The 26,068-nt window shown below is 40.8% G+C and overlaps 1 protein-coding gene across 2 annotated transcripts in view; it reads left to right on the top strand.

Moving 5' to 3' along the window:
• DNAH5 (dynein axonemal heavy chain 5) overlaps positions 1-26,068 on the top strand; it is a 259,271-nt gene that overhangs the window by 43,842 nt on the left and 189,361 nt on the right. For both annotated transcript variants that reach the window (XM_087867971.1, XM_045787153.2), the window contains exons 2-12: positions 6,238-6,372; positions 9,433-9,517; positions 12,211-12,371; positions 13,533-13,754; positions 16,140-16,277; positions 17,039-17,215; positions 18,176-18,289; positions 19,516-19,623; positions 21,684-21,806; positions 22,359-22,574; positions 25,678-25,785. In XM_087867971.1, coding sequence (XP_087724097.1) covers positions 6,238-6,372; positions 9,433-9,517; positions 12,211-12,371; positions 13,533-13,754; positions 16,140-16,277; positions 17,039-17,215; positions 18,176-18,289; positions 19,516-19,623; positions 21,684-21,806; positions 22,359-22,574; positions 25,678-25,785 — 1,587 coding nt within the window. The remainder of the gene's footprint in view (positions 1-6,237; positions 6,373-9,432; positions 9,518-12,210; positions 12,372-13,532; positions 13,755-16,139; positions 16,278-17,038; positions 17,216-18,175; positions 18,290-19,515; positions 19,624-21,683; positions 21,807-22,358; positions 22,575-25,677; positions 25,786-26,068) is intronic.

Raw genomic sequence — 26,068 nt, forward strand, 5'->3', positions numbered from 1 at the left:
GAGGGGAGCGCAGCTCTCCTTGTATAAAGGAGGGCTTCACTGTAGCACCTGCTGTGAGTGGGATTAGCCATCATGGAGTGTCTTTCCCGTCCAGAAACCACTTTGCTGGAGTGCTCTTCAGGTGGGAAGGAGGTGCTACGCTTCCTCTGCGTGTGTGGCCCTTCACCAGGAGAAATGAAAGGAAGGGGGTAAGAGAAAGCAAGATTTGAAAAGCACAGTCGGGAGGGGAGAGTTGCTGGGTTGTAGGTCTCCCAGCCAGTTAAAGATCAAGTTTGGATGCTCCAGGAAGCACCACATAGCAGGCGCTCCCAGAGGAAATGGGGCCCTGTGGGTCAAAAGGAAAATGCTGGAAAAGAGGAAGGCTTTTCTTTGTTGGAAGACATGGAAAGAGAGGTCCCTACATGGAAGTGAGCAGGAGAACCACTTCCGTCAGGTTTCGTCATTCAGCACGTTGTAGGATATAGGCGAAGTGAGCTTGGTTATATGTGCTGTAAATTGAGGGAGAGCTATAATCCACACTAACGGTAGGATTTTGTGCAGTGGTTTATACTCGAGACACAACAGCATTGAAGACCTAGGAGCTTATTGACTGAATTCTGAGCCTGCAATCACGGGCTCAGACTGTGCTAGAATAATGTGTTCCAGCCCTTAATTACTTGAGAGTGGCTTGTAAATGATTAATTTGGTTAATTTATCCACTCATTAGATATTAGTTGAGGCTCCTCTATGTGCCAGGGACTGTTCTAGGCACAGGGGATATTGCAAAAATTAAAATAGAACATGTCCCTCTTTGTGGAGCTGATACTCTGGCGGGAATGATGAGATTCAGTTGATATTTATTTTATTTTAACCCTCAGGAGATAAGAAGGATCAGGTTATACATGTGGCAGATTACCAATAATGAGGCGTTTCAGCTGGGCATACACTTTGAATAATTTCTTCCTCCGCTCATGGATTTGCCCTGATTCATCCACAGTTAGGGAAGGTGATATAAAGTGAAGCTAACTGGCCTGAGATGATCAAACCCCATGTCCTTGGCCTCTTTGGTGCTATGTTTCATCAAGTGATTAGTTATCTGTGGACTTGAGATTGGTATTGAGAGCCAAAGCAGAATCAGTCTCAGAGGTACTCACTTCGGTGATTTAAGATAAGGAGTTTCACTTGTAATTCATGGACTCACATTTACAGTTATCTCCAGTGAGGATTTTAATCTAGATTATACTCTCCTCCACCATGTTTGTTACATTGCTGTATGAATCTGTATACATAGAATATAACACCCAAATCAAGAAAATAGAAATGTATTCATTCAAAGATATGCAACTAATGCTCAGCGAAACAGATCTCTTTCTCACATTCAGACCTGCAACAGGCTAATCATGTCACCTGGAAAAATTTTTTTTTAAAACAAGTATTTTTTTGGCTGCAGAACCCATTCTGCACCCCATACACTTCTCTGTGCAAAGGTGTCCTATGAAGACCTGAGGTATACAGTATGACATCGATAAAAGTGAAGTTGTTCAGGCAACAGCAGCAACAGTGGGGAAGGCGTGGAGTCCAGCCTACTGGCTGCCCCAGCAGGGAGCCCACCTTCTAGGCACTTTTAGGAGTTGAGGATGGGAGGTTACCATTTGCTGGGACGCAGGAGTGCGATGAGAGAGCTGGACTCTGGGCATGCCAGGTGGGAGCCAACTGGACACCAGTCCATACTGGTACTAAAATGTCTCTGGTATAACTCAGAAAATGGTGCCTATTAACCCCAGTTTCCACACACACACACACACACACACACACACACACACACACACACACGCACAGCTCCTATAACCCATGCAATGTATATGGGGATCCCCCCAAGAGTGCCCTAGATAATCCTTGAGTGGAAATTCAAAGAAACAATGTTTCTGAAATATGTTTGAATGGATGCAAAACTCTTAGTTGCCTGGGACAACCATGTCTTGGCCTGGCCCTGCAAACACAACAGGGCTTGGTTGCCCAGCCCTGCCACTTACTTAACTGTATGCTCTTGGGAAATTGTTAATGGTCCATAGTCTCAGGTTCCTTGTGTGGAGATAGAAATGTCTACTTCATGGGGCTTTTGTGACAATGAAACCTAAGCACAGTAAGGGACTGATGACTGGCAGAGCCGTAGCTTGCACTGCCGCTGGGCAAATAGAGCGAAATGACACCGTCAGGAGGGTTGGGGAAACGGGTGTCCCTGCTCAGCCACAAAGGGGCTCCTAGACCTGACATTCACTTCCGGCTGCCAGTGATGTCAGTGGGGTAGACCCGGGTCTGAGACAAACCTGCCGACAGGGCCGGGCTTTCTAAGACTGGAGGGTGTTTAAACATTAGTACAATTAAAACATTATTATTGAAAAGTTCTGTTCCTCCTGAATTTTAATTCAGCCATTTTAATTCAAGTGCTGGTTGACTTAGTTATTGTCTCAAGACTGCTCCCAATTTAATCTTCACAATTACCTTTCACGTTTGGACCTGTATCTTCATTTTACAGATGAGAGTAAGGTCTCTCATATAGTTGGCGATTGTCAACCTGAGGCCAAAATGATATGAGTGTGGTCTGTATACAGGCATGCAGACTTGCGCTGAACTGTAGGGTCAAAGGCAAAAGTTAGTGTTTTAAAAAACATTGAATGGGTAGGTTTGTCATGAGAAAACGTCACAGAGCTTTATTATGAAAGCACACGCTTTGGGTCTTTGTTGGGATTCGTACTTTAAAACCTCACGTCTCTTGTCCATGTTAACTTTTGACCCAGTGAGAAGGAGCTCTGACGGTAGAGAAGCAATGGCACTTAGCTGTCGGTTGGTCTCCTGCTGGGAGTCTGGAGTTACGGAAACAGAATTCTGGAAAGGTTGACTGACAGATGCAAATGGCGGAGCCGAGACCGGAACCCGGGACCCCTCTAACAACCAGGGCTCATTGGTCCACACTGGTGGCCTTACAGCAGCCCTTGTTTCCTGTGAGCTAACACATTAGCTACCCTTTTCTTGTAGGGTGGCCACAGCGTATCTTGTCACCAAATGGCAGAAATGTTTGACTACTTTCTAGATTTCTTTGGACATCGAATAGGTTTCCTGGCGCCTCCCTACCCCCATCCGTTGGTGCTTGTTCATGCAACACAAAACAATTTTAATGTGACTCTTAAAAAAATATTCCATCATCCACCTCTTGCTGTTTTCATCCCACTCCACCCTCCCTCTCCAAGTGTTCTCCATGTTGAAACATGGAGGCTGACAGGACAGCCACCTTCAGACAGCCAGTCCCCTGACTGCTGGTTGCTGCCATTCCCTAGCAGCCAGAAAGCTGCAGGCCTAAGTATATGGGCTGACAGTGCTCCAGTCTGGTCACCAAATATTTGTTTGACCTTACTGACTTCTAGTGGTAGTAAAAAATCAATTCCCTCGTTATACCAGGATACTTTAGGATACGGCAGTGAGAGTTGAGATCAACAAACTTGTGTGTGGTCTTTCCTCTACTTGGCTCCAGGGGCTTGCTTCATATTACTTGTCTCTAGAGACAGAACAATCAGTTTATTCAAGAACATATTCGTTGCTTAACACGCTTTTTAGCGTAGCTCTGAAAACATTTACTTTAAAAACACTTTGTAGGGGTGCCTGGGTGGCACAGCGGTTAAGCTATGGGCCTGCTTCCGCTATGAGCCTGCTTCTTCCTCTCCCACTCCCCCCGCTTGTGTTCCCTCTCTCGCCGGCTGTCTCTATCTCTGTCGAATAAATAAATAAAATCTTAAAAAACACTTTGTAATTCACTTTGTACACATGATACTTCTTTGGAATTTTTCTTCCTATGTGATACTTAAGTAAAAATAGCATAATTAGTGTTCTGTTTTAGGGACCAATCTCTCCTTTCCTCCACTAGGATATGGAAGAAAAAAAAAATATATATATATATTTCTTCCCCTTTGGAGTCTTATAAAATCAGGTCATAGAGAATGTGTTGCCATGGTAGAGTCTTACTTCAGTTTCTCTGTTCTTCGGAAGCCTTCAGTTGCTTCACATCCTAACTCTTCTGGTTCTCTGGTTCTTTTCTTTCTTTGTCGCTACCCAGCATTGGCCATCTTATTTTGATGCCCGATTCTTGGCTCCCCTGGTTGCCCACCATGTTCTCAAGCTGCTGAAGCCATTTAGTACAAACCCTGAGAGTTCACTTTGAAAAGCATTTTTATTCCTCCCTGCCAAGAAGGAAGAAAACAGTCGAAACAATGGGACATCGTCCTTGTTTTAGCCTAGCCACATTTGAAAACAGATTTAAATTTACTTCTATTTGATGTTTATGGAACGTATACTTTGTGTCAGGACCTGTGTTAGTTCCTTTAGGGAGAAATGGCAAGAAAATAGGCTTATTGTTTATTATTTTTTTAAACCTTAATCCCTCCCTCCACCCCTAATTCTTCTTTCAAGCAGTCCCTTCAGGTTCTGGAAAACAAATGTTAATTGCATGGGTCCACAGATGGCCTTTCAACCCCTCTGAAATCCCCAAATTTTTCTCATCATTGTTTTTAAGTTCTTCTTGTGTTTTAAAAAATTCTTTCTTTTTCTCTTTTATCTTTAGAGAGAGAGAGTAAGAGCGTGCATGCAAATGGGGGGAGGGGCAGAGGCAGAAGGAGAGAAAGAGAATCATAAGTAGGCTCCACACCCAGTGCGGAGCCTGATGGGGGGCTCCATCTCATGACCCTGAGATCGTGACTTGAGCTGAAATCAAGAGTTGGACTCTTAACCAACTGAACCACCCAGGCAGGCACCCCCCAAAATTCTTTGATTGTAAATTCCTCTCTATCTACTAGTACCACACCTCTTTCCTTCATAGTCAAGTTTCTGGAAAGAAGAGTTTATAGTCAGTATCTTTGTATTTCTCTTTTCTCAATCAACTTTTTCTCAAGCCTACGTCCATTTGCTTTCTGTCCAATCAGTGAAATTATTCTACAAGGATTACTCTGTTATCTACTGCCACATAACATACCACACCAGAACATAAGGGCTCACAGCAGCAACCATGATCTGTTCTTACCTGTCTTGAGTATGTGGGTGATTGGGCTCAACCGGGTGGTGGTTCTGCTTCACATGGCATTGGGCTGGATTGCAGTCATCTATAGGTTGGAATGTCCAAGATAGCTTCCTCACATGGAGGAAGGTTGGTTCTGGGGTGTTGGCTAGGTTGGCTGGGGTTGTTGACCAGAACACCTTGGTTTTTCTTCCATGTGGTCTCCCCATGTGGCTTGGACTTCTTCCAGCATGGTAGCTGGGTTCCCAGGTGGCATTCCCAAGCACAAAGGCAGAAACTGAAGATCTCCTAAGGATTAGCCTAGCCGGGTTTGAGGTCTTACCTTTCCATGCATTCTTTTGGTGAAAACTGGTCACAGGGCCCGCCAAATTCAAGAGCGGGGGAGGTTCATGGCATGGTCCTATTGCCAAAGAGCTGTGGGATGCCGCAGCTGCAAACACAGTTAGTTACTAAGGATGTCCTAACTGGTGTATCCATATTGCTGAATACTTTGCAGCTATCACACAGATAGGAATAGCCTATATTGAAGTAGAAAAAGGTCTGTGGTGTATTATTAAAAGAAAATGCATGAAAAATTTTATAGTATAATATAGAGATGTGCGTATACATTTGCATATGTTTGTATTGGCATAGTGCGTATGGAAAGATACACTTCAAACTGCCCACATTGGTTATATTGAACGTGCCTTAGTATTATAATTAACAGTCAGTTTAAAGGTAAGCAATGGTATTCAGAAATCAATTTCACGACCAGATATAAATCTGTAAACAAACAATAAAGGTAGGAGATAACGTAGGAGAATATTACTTTAAAGGCTTAGAGGATGTTTACAAAAAATGGGAAACTCTTTTTTTGTGTGTCTGTTGAATGTTTATGTATGCATAGAAATCTGTAAAGATTTAGAACAAAATAATTGCAGTAATAATTTCTGGATGGCAGATGATTTTTCTTTCTTTTTTTTCCTTTTAGCTTCTGTGTATTATACAATTTTAAAAACAATTAGCACATCTTATTTTCATAATAGAATAACATTATTTCTAAAAATGGAAGATAGTACATAAAAACTGGTACCATTAAGGTGTCTGTTATCCGAATACGCAAGACTTGAAAAAGCAATAATCACATAAAATTATCATAAAATGAATCCATTTGAGAACAGCAGTTGTCACGTAACATTTTTGTTCCTTTCTTACAGCAAAGACTGAAGGAAGAGAAGGAAGCCAAACGGGCCCATTTGGATAGTAGGCATGACTACTTATTTGCGATTGTAGCTTCCTGCATAGACCTGGACAAAACCGAAGTGGAAGATGCCATTCTTGAGGGGAATCAGGTGAGATGCATTTGAGTTCTCACTGACTTGATTATGGAGGGCACAGAGAGTCTATTGACCCAGTTCTATGGCAGGATCTGTGTTGGGCTGTAGAGGGGATGTCTGTTCTAACATGGGCAAGACTCCATTCAGATGGTACAGGTGGTGGCAGATTGACATACGGGCTCTCCAGCTCTTCATGTTGAGTGGTGTACTTATAACTGTCATTTAAGTCTGATGGTTCTGACAGCAATGTCTGCATGTTTCTGAATCCAATGATGCTGGGTTCAGGCGCCATCTTGGAACCTGGGTTTGGAGAATAGAGTCTCCTCTCTGCTTCTGATTTATTATGTTTTGCATTTATCCTGTTCTAACCTGGGTGATTGAATTGTGCCGTAGTTCCCTGATTTTGACTTTGGTTTGGCAGCTGAATCTGGTTTCTTTTGTTCCTGAACTTAACTTCCATTTTCTGCCATGATTTCCCTCCAAAATCTGGGGTGTGATTTGATTTTGGAGAGGGAAGATCAAAATATGGGGGGATATAATTTCCTGAGCACAAAGAAAGGCATATCAGGAGGGCTGTGATGGTTGCTGAATGGTTTTTTTTTGTTTGTTTGTTTGCCTTTTTAGTTTTTACGCATAAAAATAGAGGGAGAGAGGGTGAGATGTTTCCGGTGATAGGGGTGTCACACTATTGATAATGTTATTTGGTGGTACCCTTATAAATGTTTAACAACCAGCTTTGAGCGAGGGTAGAGGGAGGCACTATTTTGAGTGTTTGCTGATTTCCATGGTGTTAATACTCCCACCATGGATGATTCCAGACTATCAACATGATGTTACTAAAGGCTTAGTTGGAAAGAGTTGTGATCAATTGGCTGTCATGAATCAGTATGAGCTGGCTCCAGCACTCCACTGGCTTTGTTCCTTCCTGCCATGTCACTCTGGTGAGGTCACTAGGAGTCAACAGTGAGGGGTGGATAACACTAAAATGGCTCAACCACAAGATGGATCAATCAGGGATTGAGGAATTGCCCTTTTCCTCCCTTTTCTCCTCCTCATCACAGCTAACGTTTGTTGAGTATTTACCAGGCGTCAGTCCCATCTAAGTGACTTTCATCTGTTACCCCACTGAATTTTTATAATGCCAGGAGGTAGATAATATCATCCCCCCAAGATGGAGGCCCAGAAGGAGACAGAATCACTTGCCTGATTCAGTCGTGGAGGGAGTGTTCCACCGGTGAAATGCTTAACTCTGCCCTATTTCCCAGTTCGGACATCGGATTTGGGATCATGCAAGTGGAATATATGAGTAAATTTCTGAACTGTAGGAAGCCCAAGTTAAACTGCCTTGTCATATTCAGGACCAGGAAGGTCAAAACCTGGAGGCTGAAAGAAAACATCCTGGCTTGGGCCCACAAGCAACATAGAGGGGCAGGAGTTTCAATACTGGCCTATTGGAAATACCTCCTTCATAGTCTTGGCTTAGAAGTTATTCTCAACGAGGGCATCCCACTTGGCCCCATAGCATCCTCAATCAAGGAAGTGTAACGAAACAGGACAACTTGCTCTTCCCTATATATCGTAGTTCTGTCTATAATATGGTGGAAATGGAAAGGGGCTTTTTTTTTTCCACAGTTAAATTTTCAGGCTAGAGTTTATCGTATGGAAACATTTTAAATTGTGGTAATGGCAGAGAATGTAAAACATCTTAACCTTTTTTTTTTAAAGTAGGTTCCACACCCTACAACACTGAGATTAAGACTTGAGCTGAAATCAAGAGTTGGATGCTTAACCGACTGAGCCACCCAGGCACCCCATTAATCATTTTTAAGTATACAGTTCAGTAGTGTGAAGTATGTTCACATCGTTGTGTAACCAACCTTCAGAACTCTTTGTCTTGCGAAATGGAAACTCAATATCGTCAAACAATCCAGCCCCGTAGTCCCTGAAAACCACTATTCTATTTTCTGTCTCTGTGAATTTGACTACTTTAGACACCTAATATAAGTGAATTCATACGGTATTTGTCTTTTTGTGACTGGCTAATTTTATGCAGCAAAATGTCCTCAAGGTTCATCTGTGTTGTAGCACGTGTCAGAATTTCCCTCCTTTTTAAGGCTGAATAATAGTCTATCATATGTATATGCCACATTTTGTTTAGCCATTCATCTGTTAATGAACAGAGTTGGGTTGCTTCCATCTTTTGACTACTGTGGATAACGCTGCAGTGAGCATCGGTGTACAAATATCTCTGCAAGACCTGCTTTCATTCTTTTGGATGTACACTCGGAAGTGGAGTTTCTGGATCATAGAGTAATTCTATTCGTATTTCGAGAAATCATCATACTGTTTTCCATACTGACTGCACCATTTTTATGTCCTTACCAACAGTGTACAAGGGTTCCAATTTCGCCATATCCTTGACAACATTTATTTTCTGGGTTCTTTTTGACAGTATCCATCCTAATGGTCATGTAGACTTTATCCTTTTTCTTCTAATTTGAATTTAAAAATGTGCCAATGACTTTAAAAGAAGTGCTTCTGCTTCCATTGGTGGTAGACCAGTTGGCAGTCCTCTAGCTGAACAGTGAAGCTCATGGACTAAGTTCTGGACTACTACTGGATGGAGTGTTCCATAATCATGTGTGTTCTTCTGTCATTTTTCACGGAAAATCACAATTTAATATTAATTATCTCTAGTGTATTAGGCTGGGTTTTGAAAGGTATGTTCTCTCTTTCTGATCTGCAATTGAGTGAAAACAAAACACTTCTATATTTATCTGCTTTCAACAGCTCAGCACTTTCGGAAATTAGCAAAATTGGAGAGACGGTCTCTTTTCAAATGTGTATGTGTAGCAGATATGTTCATGATTAATTGAATTCCTTCGTTGGATTATGTTTTTATTATGGTGAGGCATTTACTCTCTTTGTTTTTTATGTTGCAAAAAATCTGATGCCTTCTCTATGGTTTGCATTAGATGCGGTTTTATCTGAAAAAGAAAGATGATGGCAACTCCTGATTTAAATATTGCTTCTAATTCAGGACGAAGTTGTGACCTTGCCTTTTCTTTTTCACAGATTGAAAGAATTGATCAGCTTTTCGCTGCTGGAGGTCTTCGTCACCTTATATTTTATTATCAGGACGTGGAGGTAGCCGAAACAGGTATCCAAACTTGGTGTAATGTAACCTACAAATGTGTTGCTTGGTTCATCTGAGGATGGCATGAAGCAGAAGGCCACCCTCAGAGCTGACGGGGCCTCTTACGCTTCCATCTTGGCAGGTGGGACAAATGGGTCTCTGTGAGGTGAGGCCCAATTTCCATTTTCCTCTCAAGGAAAGGGGACAGATAATGATGGGTATCTAGCCTGGTTGTTCTAACTTTATTTGAGGTATTTTGTTTCCCGTTTCAGGCTGTGCTGGTCTTTGAGGAATAATAAAGTACTTTACATTTTGAGACTTCTTTTCCTTCCGTACTAGTTCATTCCATGCAGTTATGTTCTAGAACATTTTATGGGCATCTGCTTCTTTTCTATATAGATAACATTTATTTTTAACGTAGGGATTGTTGCCAATGAGCATAATGAGTTTTCTAGTTAAATATCACATTATGTTTATTTTCTACCGACGATGATTCAAACGAGTAATATGGAATGACAAGTTTAGTTATTTTCACTTAAGAAAAATTTGCAAATCTTTGTGTGGATTCAATTGACATATCCCATTCTACTTTTATGTGGATTCATATAATTTTAAAACCAAACTAGGGACATAAACAAAAATATTATGATTATATTAAAATATTATATTCATCCTTTTATGACCTTTTTGAAGAAAGGGAAAATAGTTACTGCTGTTGTCATAGAGCATGGCTAATACTTTTTTGTTTAAAAACTGTGAAAATTATGCATGTATACTCTAAGTGATTGACATTTTTCTAGAATTATTAATCTGAAATTTTGTGGTCAGAAAGTTCATTATTCTTTGACTGAAAAGATCGAAATAATAGAGAACTTTGGAATTCTTTCCCAGATTGCAAAACATAAAGTCAGATGAAATGTTGAGTTCATCTATGAAATGTGCACTGGGTGAGGTAGGCCTTTGTGTGTAAATCTGACACCGAACGATAAGGGTTCATGGGTTGTAGACACGATGCAAGTTTATTTTCATTTCCCACTCTCCCTCTAAACCTTTTTCAGTGGGACTGGCCTTAATCTTTTGACCTTAGATTAAAATTCAGACCATTCCATGATTTTTCCGGATATTCTTAGGTAAGAAATATTCCTATAGATGCTTCATATGACAAGTACTATCTCAATTCAGAAACTAAAAAAAAAATAATCTAGTTGATCAAAATTAATTGATCTGAAGTTCAACCTTCTTCATTCCTGTCCTCCCCCTTCCTTCCACCCTAGCAGGGACCTCGGAAGGTTAGTATTTGCAGTAGGAGAGAAGCATATGGTCCTCTTCTGCTTCTTCACCTTATCTTCTGGAACCGCCTGTCCACATTGTGTTAACCACAGTTGCTGACTGTGTCAGGCTTGAAGTAGGGCAGGGACAAGAGGGGAGAGGTGGCAGGAAAGCTTTGACTTGACCGACACTGTCACTGTCACAGTTGGCTGACCTTGATTCTCTGGGTCTTTGCTCTTGTGGGCACTAGGTGGATTCTCCAGAGATGGCCACCGGTGGCTGTGCATCCCACAGTGCTATGTTGTCCTCCTGATGAGAGCTATCTGCTGGTTATCTTTACTGGACGCATTCGCTGTCAAAGCTCCAGTCCAAGTCTCTAGCCCAGCTAGGGGGAGAGCCTAGAAGAGGGTTTCTCCAAGAGGTTCTAACCCCAGGTTTTAGGATTAAACTTCTAGTCCACGTCCTTCCCCAGATCCCTCCCTTGGCACTGTCCTCCCACCCCAATAATCTTGCTTGAGCTACCGATTCACTTGGAGAGCTAAAACTTGCGTGGGCAGATAAAAGCACAGTGGATGAGCTCTGCACACTTAAATGATCCAATCAATGAGCTGCATGCTTAGATGACTGAAAGTGAATTTTCAAATAACAATAATGAGAATGCTTAGTGAACGACGATTTTTATGTGCTTTTCTAAGGTTTTCATATGTATTAACTCCTTTAATCCTCACAACAACTCCAGATGCTTGGATTTAGTATTATTATTTGCATTTTTCAGCTGAGAAAAATTAAGCACAGAAAGATTAAGTAACTTGCTCAAGGTCACATGGCCAGGAAGTGCAGCCTGAGACTCAAGCCTTGGGAGTCTGGCTCTAGAGCTCACACCATTCATCACGATGCTCTCCTGGTTCAACAGGGTCCTGACTTTAGCGCCATACTGAGGGTGCAGCAGGGGTCTGGAGTCTTATAGTTAGAGCTGCTTTCTGATCTTGGCTCTGCCACCTGTTGGCTGGGACTGGGGGCAGATCACAGCTGCCTTTAGGGTTGTAGTGACTTTAGTAACATAGACAAGGTACCAAGCAGGGGAGCTAACACAGAGCACGTGCAATAGATGCTGTCTCCTCCCTCACCCCTTTTCATTGGCTCTGCTGTGGCCTATTGTGGGTGGAAATGACTTTTGTAGCTTCGGCAAGAATCTACTTTGGACCAAACCTCTATTCCTGTGCCTCTCATTCCTGTTTTTTCCTGGAGCAACAATTTTGAAATAAACCTGTGATCCAGAATCAGTCCACTCCTTTCAGGACTTTGGCTAGAGATTGTCAAAGCTGTGGATCTTCCAGGGCACATGGATGAGTCAACATGACAATATTCTCATAAGGAGGCTTCATTCCAAGAGGCAACCACGTGGACTATAAATAGTTTGCTGAAACTAAAATTCTCTGCCCTTGTAGGACAGCTTGGCTCTCCAGGGGGAGTAAATCCTCTTTCTGAGAAGATTAAAAAACCTAAGGTGTTCGTGACCGAGGGAAAAGATGTCGCTCTTACTGGAGTATGTGTGTTCTTCATCAGGACTGACCCTTCCAGAGCCATCACCCCTGAGAACATCCATCGGGTAAGGGGCAAGAACAGTCCTTTACCCCCAATTGCCAAAAGTCACATAAATTCTACCAAAAAAAAAAAAAAAACAAAAAAAAAACCCTCCCTATAGAGGTAACCACTGTGTTCATCAGCTATCTAAAACTACTTTCAAAGAACTACTTCTAAAAGCATTCACAGCAAACAAGTGGACATTTCCTTTAAATCTGCTGAATCAGAGGACTTAATATTCAGTTTATTAACAAGAATTGATATTATATGTATGCATGTGCAAGCGTGTGTGTATGTGTGCATGAACACTGAAGTCTTTCCTTTTAAAAATCCCCATACATTACTTACTTAGTGGCAAATTTCATACATTTAAAGGAAGATTTACAATGATGGATATATAATTTTAATTTTTGTGCAAAGTAAAGTGCAAATCTCCTCAGCCCTCGGTGCATTATCTGCTTGGAGCAAATAAACTGGTAATGTCTTGGGTTCTGTTTAGTTCATGCTTTTGTTTTGAGGATTGCAGTTGAGAAGAGTACAAAGCTTACGTCTTAACCAGGGTATCAAAAAAGTAATTTCCTGGACTTAGAGACGGAACCTACCAACAGATCAAAGCCCTACCGTATATAAAACAGAATTTTGACCTAGGGCTGGCAGCAATCTGCCCAGAAAACCAAGCCCCTTCTCTGTGAAGGAACCCAGGTAGCCAGCCTGCAATGTGAGACTGGCAGGAAACCAGTGAGGAAGCTGATCAGGAATCACTGTAGCGATGGGCCAGCGTGATCAGGACCTGGTTCGTGACTGTCAGCCTCCTTCACTGTGTCCGTACTCCCGGCATACTTCCCTGGGGCCAACCAGAGAAAGCCAAATAGGCACCCCTCCCCAACTGCACAGGACGCCCTGCTTCCTGGAGCTGCCTCCAGCTCCGCCACACCTGAAGCTGTCCCTTTTCGCCACTAGGAAGCTTTCCTACTCCCCTGCCTGCTTCTGAGTGTCTGCTGAGATGCTGGCGGTGGTGACTGACCCTTGCTGTAGCCGGCTCATAGCTTTTGCCCTTCTCCTTTGGTTCCCCTTCGTTGACTTCTGCAGGATAGTTGATGGATGAACAGCATTCAGAAATGACTCGGTAGCTATGTTGCGATTGCAGGTAATTTTTACAGTGGAGGCTCTCCTCACTGTTTTCCAGGAGGTGAGCTTTAATATGTTAGACACCGCGGATGGGGGCCTGCTCAGTAGCATGAGGCGTTTGCTGGCGGATATCTTCATTCCCGCTCTCAAGGCCACGAGCCATGGCTGGGGCGAGCTCGAGGGTCTTCAGGAAGCACCCAGCATTCGGCAGGAGTTCTTGAGCTCTCTGGAAGGCTTCGTGAGCGTCCTGTCGGGTGCCCAGGAGAGTTTGAAGGAGAAGGTAAGAATGAATAAGGTATTCCTTTAGAAGTTATCAGATGGTGAAAAATCAACATGTAAGTATGTAATGTTTCTCTTAGATGGTCTTAATTCCCTTGCCCAGCAAACCTTGAAAACATTTTGTGGGCATTGTGATTGCCCCTTCAAGAGGTGGTGGTGACTGGATTTAAATTGTTCCACTTTGGAGCGATTAATGCATTAGGGGCTACTTAGGAGTGTTGGCCATGATGGAGGGTCTTATTCAATCATATTGTTTGACTGCAAATGGAAGTGTGTGAAATGCTTGTGGCAGTGCTCTGCATTCTAGAAGGAAAGGAATTTAGAACTAGGGTGTGTGGTGTGTGTCTGTGTATGTCTGTGTGTGCACACGCATGTGTGAGGTAGGTGGTGGGTAGGGATGGAGGAAATCCTGAAATGAGAGAGAAGGGAGAGAGGAGTTGACATATCTGGCGGAAGTGGATTAGATTCAGTCTGTGACCAAAAGGGCCTTTAAGAATAAGTTTGGGAAATGTGAGATTTAGCTTCCATAAAATTTGTGCGATCTACGGTAAGCCTGTGTTACTGGTTCTTTGGGGCAGAGGGTGGTGGATGCAAAACCATGACGGACGGCAGCCCAGATCAGGCATGTATGGGAGACAGAGGAATGTAGCCTACGATACCAATGACAATGTATTTTTTTTAGAAGATTTTATTTATTTATTTGAGAGAGAGAGAGAGAACGAGCAGGGGGAGGGGCAGAAGGAGAAGCATACTCCTCGCTGAGCAGGTCACCCAATGTGGGGCTCATTCTCAGGACCCCAGGATCATAACCTGAGCTGAAGGCAGATGCTTAACTGACTGAGCCACCCAAGTACCCCACCAATGACAATATATTACTCATTTCTCTCCAGAGAATACTGAGATTTTTGGACCTAGTAGGATAGTGGGGGAGAGAGGCATTAGGCTTTCTAAAGGATGTGGAGTAGGGGAGTAGAGTAAATTACATCCAGACAGGAGCAGGATGATTCCACCTATCATCTGAGTTGTATTTGTAATGAACTCTGATGCAGGCTATAGTAAGATCCAAGCTGAGCAACTTAAATTGTTATTCTACCTAAAAAAGCAGTACTTTCCTAGGGTTCCACCTCCTGTTGTGGTATAGATATCAAAAAAGTGGATGGATCGCCACCTAGTGGGAAGGTCATGCCACTTCATGAAGTGCGTAGCCCTCCCCTGGGAAACCAAGGATTGCTCTGGGAGATGTGGCACATGGCAGGTGCAGAGTGGGGGAGGTCAAGGATGGAGGCATGCTGGGAGTTTCTTCCAGGCTAGGGGAACCGTGAGCATAGGCCCAGTGGGTTTTCAGAGCTCTGTTGGAGTGTAGCCAAGTGAAAAACACAGAGTGGGGAGGCTAGGTTCTAGGAGGACAAAGTGGTGTCTCTGAGCCCCATGTAGATGGGACAGACATAGAACTTCTGAGCATGGGAGCCAGGGCTGGAGGCCATCAGATAAGGTTAGAGCTGACAGGGATTTAGTAGGAAGCCAAGTGAAGGAAATGGGAAAAGTCTGGTTCTACCTTGGTTACCAACAAGCCCTTAGGGCCTGGGCTTTGTCCTATGGCTCTTTGGCCATATGGGCATTTGAGGGTGACATAACCACACCTCCTCCAGCTGGTTCTGAACCAGTTGAGAGAAATGTAGTTGTTCTGTGGTTGGTAAAGGGGGATTAGGCCTGAAACCTGAATTTAGGCATTCACAGCGCCAGGTGCAACTTTACCAGAAGGAGATGTCCTCCTCAAATAATGAGGTCCATTTATGTGTGTGAGAAAATGCACCAGGTTTCTTTTTCAAGTCAAAATCCAACACACCTCCTTCTCTATCCTCTTCCTCCTCCCTCCCCAAAACAAATCCGTGTGTTTGCCATTGAACTTGCAAACTATAAGGATGTTACTGGGTAAAGACCTGAGAGTCTTTTCATCTGGTTAGTGTCAAAAAAGAATGTAATGGATTAGAAATTACTCTTCCTCCAATCGATTTCCTCGAAGCTCCCCCATATTCTTTGTTTTTGTGAGTTGACTCTTTAATTCCTAAGTAATTTCTAAGTTCCTTATTAATTCCCAAGTTTTATGATGTTAGGATGATTCTCTCTCTCTAGTAAACTTCTTTTCTTTCTTTCTTTCTTTTTTTGGACCCAAAATCTGCCCTCAGTCGTCTCCAGGCATGCTTAATTCCTAGGGAGGATCGAGCATCGTGTATCACACTATGCTTCCAGGGACTTTTCTTCAGGGAACAGCGTAGTTTAGAGAAAACCTTACGATCCTTCTAAGCCTAGGGGTCAGCCAGAAGTGTGTGTGCATGCGTGTTTTAAAATTAACATCATCTTATTATTTAATTTTCATTTTAATTAGGTGAACCTTCAAAAGTGTGACGTATTTGAGCTGAAAACCCTGAAGGAACCAATAGACTACTTGACTCTAGCTAATAACCCTGAGACTTTGGAGAAAATAGAAGGTTGTATGAGAGTATGGATCAGACAGACAGAGCAGGTAATTTCCAGAAACGAAACGTCAGTTTCATGTGCCACATTACTGAAGTAGTCAGTGGAAAATAGTATATCATATGTCATTCCCATTTGCTTGAGTAATTTAACCTTAAGCCCCTAAAAAGGTGAGAAGTTCAGTGCGATTTAATTTATAGTCATTAGTTAAGAAGAGGTAGTAAGAATTTGAAGAGTTGAAAGCAAATGGCTTTAAATTCTTATGTAACAAGAAGACTTCACTTTGCCTTTAGTTTTCTCAAGGTGTATTTTACTTGAGAGAGGACCTCTGTAGAAGTACAAGGAGTTTTCCATTCACTGTGCCCTCCAAAAGAGAGCTTGAGACTTAACTTAAAAAATTTTTTTTTAGAAAAATCCTAAGTGAAGGTGAACATTGAATCACAAAGTAAGCACAATGAAAATTAACCAACTTAAGGCATGGGTGCTTTCCAATGTTATATTGCTCCAAGATTATACATCAAGTGGATTTAGGAAACTTTCTGAGGTCAAGTGCTCCAGAAGTTCTTCAGAGCTTTTTTTTTTTTTTTTTTAATAAGTAGTTTTCAGTTAGAGCAAGTCAACTACATTTTTGCTAAAGTTTAAAGTTTTAGAAATGAATGCAAGTAAAAGGCTGTCATTTGAAGCATGCACATGAATAAAAATATATCATGATTCCAATAGCATAATTCATTTGCTTATTTTTTTGCCTGTGCATAACTTTCATACTGCCAGCCCTAGTCAGAGGTTCAAGACTCTGCTGTGCACTTTCAGGTCCTAGCGGAAAACAACCAGCTGCGTAAGGAAGCAGATGACCTTGGGCCCCGAGCAGAGCTGGAGCACTGGAAAAAAAGACTGTCCAAATTTAACTATCTTTTGGATCAATTAAAAAGCCCGGATGTGAAGGCTGTGTTGGTTGTGCTTGCTGCTGCCAGGTCGAAGCTTCTGAAGGTGGTCAGCCGTTTCTTTTTGCTTTGTAATGCGGGAATGAAAATTCTCTGTGTGCATTTTCATGCCGTAGAGTAACTAGGTACCGAAAAACGTTATGTCACCTTTAGGAACAAACTTTAAGATTGGATAATATTGCCCTTTTATAATTCTGAGTGCTGTGGAAATAGCCTTTGAATCAACAGTATCTGTTGGCTGGTGTCCATGTAAGTATATGTATTATTAGAGGGCATTGCATGTAATTAAGATGTAACATAATATCATGATTTTATATATATTTTGAATTCAGACCAACCAGGAGTAGTAAAATAAGAAATTAACTTGAATATGTTTTTTTTAACCCTAGAATATTGCTTTTATATCCCTGTGTAACAAATTACCCTACAACTTAGCAACATAAAATAGCAAACATATATTATGTCACAGCCTGTGGGCCAGGAGTTTGGGTGCAGCCCAGCTGGATGCCTCTGACTCAGCATCTCTCCTGAGCTTGTGGTCAGGGTGTCGGCTCATCTGAGGCTCGCCCGGGGAAGGATCTGCCTCCAAGTTGCTTGTGGGGTTCTTGCAGGGTTCAGTTACTTGCTGGCTATTGGCTGGAGGCTTCCTCAGTTCTTTAGCGTAGAAAATATGGGAATGAGGTGCAAAGTGGGTCCAGGAGCCAGTGGAGGAGAGAAGGTGTGGGTTCAAATGGGGCTGCTGCACTCTTGATGCTCTGTCCTCTTTATTGAGTAGATTTTATAAGAGAAGGCCGTGAAGAGATCCCTTTAAAACTTCAGTCGAAAGACTTACATTGCTCTTCAATGTGGCAGTACCTCTCAGTCCCGTGGATTCAGTTTTATGCGAGATGCATAGGATAAACTGAAAGTCTGACACGAGGGACTTGTGGTGACTTTTAGCAGCTGTTCTAATTGGAAGTTCCTCTGTAATCAATGCATTAACACTGCTTTCCTGTCTTGTCCTTAGACTTGGCGGGAGATGGATATTCGAGTTACTGATGCAGCAAATGAAGCAAAGGACAATGTCAAATATCTGTACACACTTGAAAAATGCTGTGACCCCTTGTACAGTAGTGACCCTGTGAGTTAAAGATCTTTGCTTGCTTAGTCTACTGATGACCTTTTTGCACTGGCTGAATTGAATGTGCAGTTTGGTTCATTAATAGTACAGTCTGTTGGAAAAGTCTTTGAAACCTCTTTTTTACTCTCAAGAAAATTATATATGTATACAGTTGACCCTTGAGCAACATGGGTTTGGACTGCGTAGGTCCACTTACACATGAATTTTTTCAATAAACACAGTACAGTGCTGTAAATGTATTTTATCTTTCTTAACCATTTTTTTTCTCTGGCTCACGCTGTTGTAAGGATATAGTATATAATACACATAACACAAAATATATGTTAATCAACTTTTTATGTTATCGATAAGGCTTCTGGTCAACAGTAGGCTATTAGTAGTTAAGTTTTTGGGCAGTCAGAATTTATGCCTGAATTTTCAACTACATTGGTGCCCCTAACACCTGCGTTGTTCAGGGGTCAACTGTACTCATGCCTATCTAGATCTGTCTATCTCTTTCTATCTATGATGCATATGAAATATTATATATATATATTTAAAGATTTTATTTACTTATTTGACAGAGAGAGAGCAGGAAAGCACAGGCGGGGGGAGTGGCAGAGGGAGAGGGAGACGCCTGGCTCCCTGCTCAGCAGGGAGCCCAATGAGGAGCTTGATCCCAGGACCCCAGGATCATGACCCAAGCCGAAGGCAATTGCTTAACCAACTGAGCCACACAAGTGCCCTATGCAATATTATATTTTAAAAACCTTTATTGTATATTCCAGTTTCCAGTAAGTATTATAATTAATATTCTGGATGATTCTCAAAGAAGTATGGGAAGGGTTATTGGCTGATGTTCTATCTTTTAACTTAAGGGAGTGCCTGCTTATGTTTATTACAAAATTAACCATTAACCTTGTCATTAACAGAAAGTTAATGTTTCTTGCATTGAAACAAAATTTCATTGAGTGCATCTGACTAAATAACACAAATAAAATTACCCTTAAATACATTTATGTGAGGTGTTAGTTAATATTTTAGTAGTAGTGTTAGTACTGTTAGGTAAGTTAGAAGTTCTTTAGTAAGTAGTTCATTAGTAAGAAGTTAGTAGTGCTAGTTAATATTTTAAAAATTAAAAAAATCTTTTAGCTAATTTTATTCTGTTGGAGATTGAATGGTTAGGCTATTAGAATTTTGCTGAATCTGATATTTGTTTCTTTGAAAACTTATGTGGTATCTTCCAGGTATCCATGATTGATGCTATTCCTACACTTATAAATGCAATTAAAATGATCTATAGTATCTCTCATCACTATAACACCTCGGAGAAGATCACATCTCTGTTTGTAAAGGTAAGTGCATAGCATAGAGTCCATGGTCACCTATATATTTTTTGCAGTGGTTAGTTTTTTAATACTTAGAAATCACCACATTGGCATAATTCAGTATCTGTGTATCCCACAATGAAAGCAAAAATTTTAATCTCTCAATAGAGATAGAATTAAGTTTATTTGTGAGACTGATGCCCACAAATCATAAAGCATTATTTCCAAAGAAATTATTATAATAAATATTGTATTATTTATATATAAAAATGCAAAAAAATCAAGGTTCTTTTTGAATTTCCTTCCCTGTGTTATTTAGCACATTATTTATTCCTATTGGGTAAATTTTAATTAAGAAAAACTACATTCAACTGGCTTTCTCCTGTTTTATATTTTATGTGCCACTTTTCCAAATTTATTTGATGCCACAGTTGTGTACTTGGTGTTATTAGAACAGTAATCACGATAGTAAAAGCCACTTGCCACATTTCCGTCATCCATAAAGCAATTATAATGATTCTGCCAAAAAATATAACAATGTTTAAATCTTATGTCCTAACTCGTAACTGTTTATGGCGAGCACTGTTGCTGTTTCCATTTTGAACAGTCTCTAAGAAGTAAATGACTTTCATTACCAAGGTGAAAATTTTAAGTGTTGTATTAAAATGGAGGCATTTTTGCCTCATCTGGGCTTGTGTTGTGAATGCTAACATAGTGGGAGGCATGGCTCTTGCTGGGAAGGGGTGGACAGGAGACTCTCTTTCTTTTGCTCTCAGTCAGGCACTTCAGGTATAAAAAGGAGGAAATCCACGAGATTCTTGCGCCACTTCTTCCCACATTAAAAGGATGTGTTAGGGTCGTGAGGGGTATTCCCTTGAGTAGGAGACTCAAAAGTCAGTTGGTGTTATCACGCCAGGCTTCATGCATATTATCCGCAAGTGTTGTTTTTGAACAAGACTGTGAAACCAACATTTATCTAATTTTGAAAAACCTTTCATTATGGACATTTTGAGGCAGGTACAAAAGGAAAGAGAATGGTGCACCAAACTCCATGAACCTGTCACCTAGGCTCTGTCCACACGCCGTCTTGTTTCACACGCACTCCCGACCTTTACCCTACACACCCCGGACGTCATGTCATTCCATGCATACTGTGTAGTCATCTAATTTTCCCTGTAATTTATAAACAAAGTCACGAGAAAATTCTGAAGCGGTTTTTTACAGTTTGGAGGGTTGGATAAAATGTGAGTGGATACGGATGTCAGCTTGACTCTCTGTTGCTTCTCCTTTTGACATTTCTGCTCCAGCTCCCGGTGTCATGAAATGACCAGGGGGGATAGTCCTTCTCATGGCACTTGGAGACTGTGAGTTACCTGTTAGAGCAGGCTACCTACGGCGACCGCGGGAACTCTCGCTTTTACGAGGGGAAGTGAATCCCCCCCTGGCTGGTTCAGACGTTCATCCTACAAGCACAAGGGGGCCTGCATTGTTGATTTGCCATAGTGCTTCCGGCTCTGATTTACCAGTGGTTTTGACAGTACCTATTGAATCTAAAAAAGTCAAACAACTAGAAGCAAAGAGTAGAAGGATGATTGCCAGGGGCTGGAGAGTGTGGGAAATGGGAAGATACTGGTCAAAAAACTACAACTTTCAGTTATAAGATGAATAAATTCTGGGGCTCTAATGCACAGCCTAGTGAGTATAGTTAATACTGTATTGTGTCATCACAAGTTGCTAAGAGAGTAGGTCTTAAGTCTTCTCAACACACACACACACCACACCACGGTCACTGTGAAGGGGCAGGTGTGTTAGCTCGACTGTGGTAATCATTTCACTCTGTATATGAATATCAAGCATCACGTTGTGCATCTTAAATATATACCATTTTTGTTTGTCAGTTATACCTCAGTAAGGCTGGGGCAAGAAAAGGTTGGTGCTGGATCATAGTTGTGATGGAAAAAAAGTAAACCTGATGTCAAGTACATAGATTGTAGACTCTGGGAGTAGAGGAGTCAAGGACACCCGAGTCCAGTTGAAGACTAATGGCTGTTTTATGTACTTAATGCCATTTTATTGGGAAATTCCAGGTGACTAATCAGATGATATCTGCGTGTAAAGCCTATATTACCAACAATGGAACTGCTTCCATCTGGAGCCAGCCGCAAGATGTCGTGGTGGAAAAAATATTATCTGCAATTAAACTTAAGCAGGTAACAGCTTAATAATGTATTTAGATAACGTTTTAGTATTTGTATGTTGTTTTTGCCGATGCATCTGAAATCACTTGGCAATGACCATATTTTTGGTTGCTAGAAAGTCATTCTTTTCGTAGAATAGTAATTCTTTATCGTTAAGAAAATTGAATGTTAGTAAATCTGCTCTCACAATTTATTCACTTATTCTACTGTTTTGGGGGCCTGTTACGTCCGACACCATACTCAGTACCAGAGATGCAAAGGTGCGGTAGTTTCTTTAGTTTCTTAGGGACAAATGGGGAGCTAGACACAGAGTGAGGCTACTGCTGGCCAGCGGAACCAAGTGGAAAGTCTCTGCCATGGAGTTAGATCATGAATAATTAGGAATTTGCTAGACTGGGAGTTGGGAAACGATGACATTCCCTGGTGAAGAATGGAGACACACAAAGGCGTGAAACTTGAAGGGTTTGCAATTCTGCCCTAAATCTGTAGCTGCCTCCACTTAAGAGAATAGGGTTGATACCTGTGTTATGTTCCCTTCCTAATATTTTGGTTTTGAATTTTAAGGAATACCAGCACTGCTTTCACAAGACGAAACAAAAGCTTAAACAAGACCCAAGTGAAAAGCAATTTGAATTTAGTGAGATGTATATTTTTGGAAAATTTGAAACTTTCCACCGACGTCTTGCCAAGATAATAGACATCTTTACAACCTTCCGGACATATTCAGTCCTGCAAGATTCTAAAATTGAAGGGCTGGGAGACATGGTCACTAAATACCAGGTTCTGTTCTTTATTTTTTTATTTTTTAAAAGGTTTTATTTTTTAATTATCTATCTATCTATCTATCTATCTATCTATCTATATCTATCTGAGAGAGAGAATGAGTGGGAGAGGAGCAGAGGGATGGGGGAGGAGCAGAGGGAGAGGGAGAAGCAGGCTCCCCACTGAGCAGGGAGCCCGATGTGGAGCTCGAGCCCAGGACCGAAGGCAGATGCTTAACTGACTGAACCACCCAGGTGCCCCTAAAGATTTGATTTTTTTAAAAGTAATCACTACACTGAGCGTGAGACTGAACTTAACAACCTGGAGATCAAGCATCGTGTGCTCTACCAACTGAGCCAGTCAGGTGCCCCCCAGGCTCTGTACCTTAAAACTAAATTTGCTACCGTTATCCATAACTAAAACTTTAATATTTTGTGCAAATATCTATATTTAGAATGATTCACATAATCCATCTGTAATGTTAGATGGAAGCTTATGGCCCTTGAACAATAAAGAAATTAAATCTATTTGAAAATTGTGTAATGGTGCTAATATGTTCTTTTCAGGTATGTGATTATGAGAATGAGTTCTCAATACTCTAAAATTAATCATCATTAGCAAGAGCATTTTCATTAGTAGCACAAGAAAAATGTTTGAATATAACTTATTATTTCGTTTATTCATGCAAGAAATATTTAATGAAGCATATACTATGTGTCAGGCACTAGCTGACACCAAGTTCTGAGTGAATCCAATTTGTGGCTGCATTTAAGCATTTTATTTGGACCTATGTTAACAAAATAAAGGGGACCAGACTTTAATTTAGCCTGACCATTCCTAATTATTTTGATTTTTAACTGCTTTATCTTATAAGGGTATATGTGTAACTCATCTTAGTTTTTAAAACGGGCACAGTGATCTAATAATGTTCTGAAGATTTTTAAAAAAACAATTTACAAACAAAATGGGTTTTAGATTCTTAGTCTAGATATAGTCAAGTTTCTCTTGTTTGGGGACAGTAATATTAAAAGCTAAATTATTTTTTTTTGTACTTGAATTTGAAAAGGATCATATAATTTACTGCCACACGTTGGTTTTTGTACTCCAACAGTTTAAGCTAATATCAGGAATCTTTTTCATTTCCTGAGTAGACCAGATCTTAGGAAAGGAAGAAGAAAGACCTCTGTTATATGGCAGGAAACATTTTAGGTGGGCTGGGTGTTATCTGCCGGGCGGATAATCTATCTCTGAAACCGACAGTTTTGCAAAACAAAGACAGAATATGGTCATTTACTTTTCAGTTTGGAATTTATTTATTTTCTATTCTTAATGAAAAAATAACTTTGGAGCATATTTCAAAGTTTATTTTTGAAGGAGAAGTTGAACTATACATCTAAATGCAGATAAAGACCGTTCTAACTGGGAAGAGAAATTGCTTTGAAAATCTAAAGTGAAATGCGGAGTAAAACGGATGGACCAGAGGGTAGTAACATAAAATGTAGATGGTGCCTGAAAGCATCAAGTGAGATTTTTGTGTTAGTACCAATGTTAGAAGTTCAAAATGCTGACCATGGAAGTCAAACTCAGGCTCCTTGCATAGCTATCAAGGTCCTTTCCACTCCTTCCACCTCCTTGCCCACCTCTCTTCTTTGATGTTCTCCAGACACAGGTCAGTTCAGTTCAGTCCACCTTTGGGCTTATAGAACTTTGTTTCTGGAAAGTTCTGCCTCTGGATCATCACATGGTTATTCCTTCTTGGCTTCCAGATCTTCATTTAAATGACCCTCTCAACTAGGTTTTCCTTGATCACTGTTCCTCTCAATCACTCTATGTCACATTGCTCATTTTATCACAGTGTGAAGTTATCCTGTTCATTTATTTGTGCTTTACATAGATTCTGACCCCTTTCCCACACCGAGGATGGAGGTCCTCTGAGAGCAGGAACGTTTGTTTGTTCTGTTCCTTCCTGTGTCTTCGGAGTTCACTAGTGTAAAGTAGGAGTGCACCAAGTATCTGTCAAGTAAATGATTTACGAGATCGAGTTTGATTAGTTGGTGTAAGGTCATGATTAATCAGTTTATTAACTTAATACTCTTAAGTGACCATTAAATCCAATCATAGAGCTGAATTTTCTCAAGGTCTCTAGATCTTTTTTATTGCCATATGACTACATTGCACATTACATGATGGGTGGTGTTATATGGATACAGTGTCTTCATAGAACTAATTTTGTGGTTATACAGCATGAAAGGGTAGGTTTTAATTAGTAAACTTGTTTCAAGAAGTTGCGCAGTTTATACACTTTTGTCTATTGAGAGATTTGAATTGATGTTTAAATGGAAATGACTTTGAAGAAGAGATGATGGAAGGAGGCGTAAATTTCTTCATAAAAATTATATGCCTGTGTCAACAATGAGGGCACCTGAGTTTGAGAATGGCTTAGTACCTGGTTAAGAATGATCGTAGAGCACGATAGCTCATTATTCTGAGCAAACAAAACGTAGGATAATAGTATTCTCAAGGAGACGAGTTGCCTGGTTTGTGCTTTTGTAGTCACAGACTGTGGCTTTGCAGGGTGGGAGGAAGCAGTTAATTCTGGGGAGTCTTTAAACGGCAGATTGTGGTTTGATGTTTTATTTAAGACACGTGAGGCCTGGAAGATAGTTTTTCATCTCCAGATATTACAACTATTTTCTTCCCAGGCTCTTTAGGTTCTGTTAGTGTTATTTATTTTCTGAGAAGACTTAAATTTTTCAATGAGAAATGTTTTAGTAAATTCTACTCTGGGCTTTTTTTTTTTTTTCCCCCTCCAGATGTCATTAGTAAGAAATTGTTAGAGAAAACATTTCTCCTACTTTTCAGATGTGGTTTTATTTTCTGTTTTTCTTTAGGATTATGTAAAACGCCATGAAAATGCTTTCTAAATGATTTCTTTGAATGCACTAAGCAACATTATATTGCATCTGAAAAGCATTAAGCAATGCAAATAATTAAAGAACTAAGGCTCCTTTTAAGTGGATTTTTGGGGAATGATTATATAGGTTTTACATTTAAAGGTCATATTTAATGAAGTAATGCAAGAATATTGAAATATTGTCTTACTTCTTTCATAACATTTCAGAGTATGGTTGCTACCATAAAGAAAAAGGAATATAATTTCTTAGACCAGCGGAAAATGGATTTTGACCAGGATTATGAAGAGTTTTGCAAGCAGACTAATGACCTTCATGTAAGTCATATAATAAAATTCCTGTTGACAGTTGTGTGTTTATTTTTTCCATTCTGTGTAACACTGCTAATCATTAACCATTCAGGAGGGAGAGGCATCTTCATCACAGAGGTGACCGATGGCAACCTCAGCCTGCATTTTGTGATTTCACATTAATAATTGAAGGCTCTTTTTCATGGATTAAAGGGTCATAAATATAGCTTTGGATAATGATCTGCAATCACACACTTCTGTGTGTCTCCCATCTTAGTTCTTAGAAAATTAACTTTCATCTTCCGTTGAA

This window comes from Ursus americanus, chromosome 15, assembly GCF_024610735.1.
Source record: "Ursus americanus isolate L20-20 chromosome 15, mUrsAme1.1.p, whole genome shotgun sequence".
Classification (NCBI taxonomy): domain Eukaryota; kingdom Metazoa; phylum Chordata; class Mammalia; order Carnivora; family Ursidae; genus Ursus; species Ursus americanus.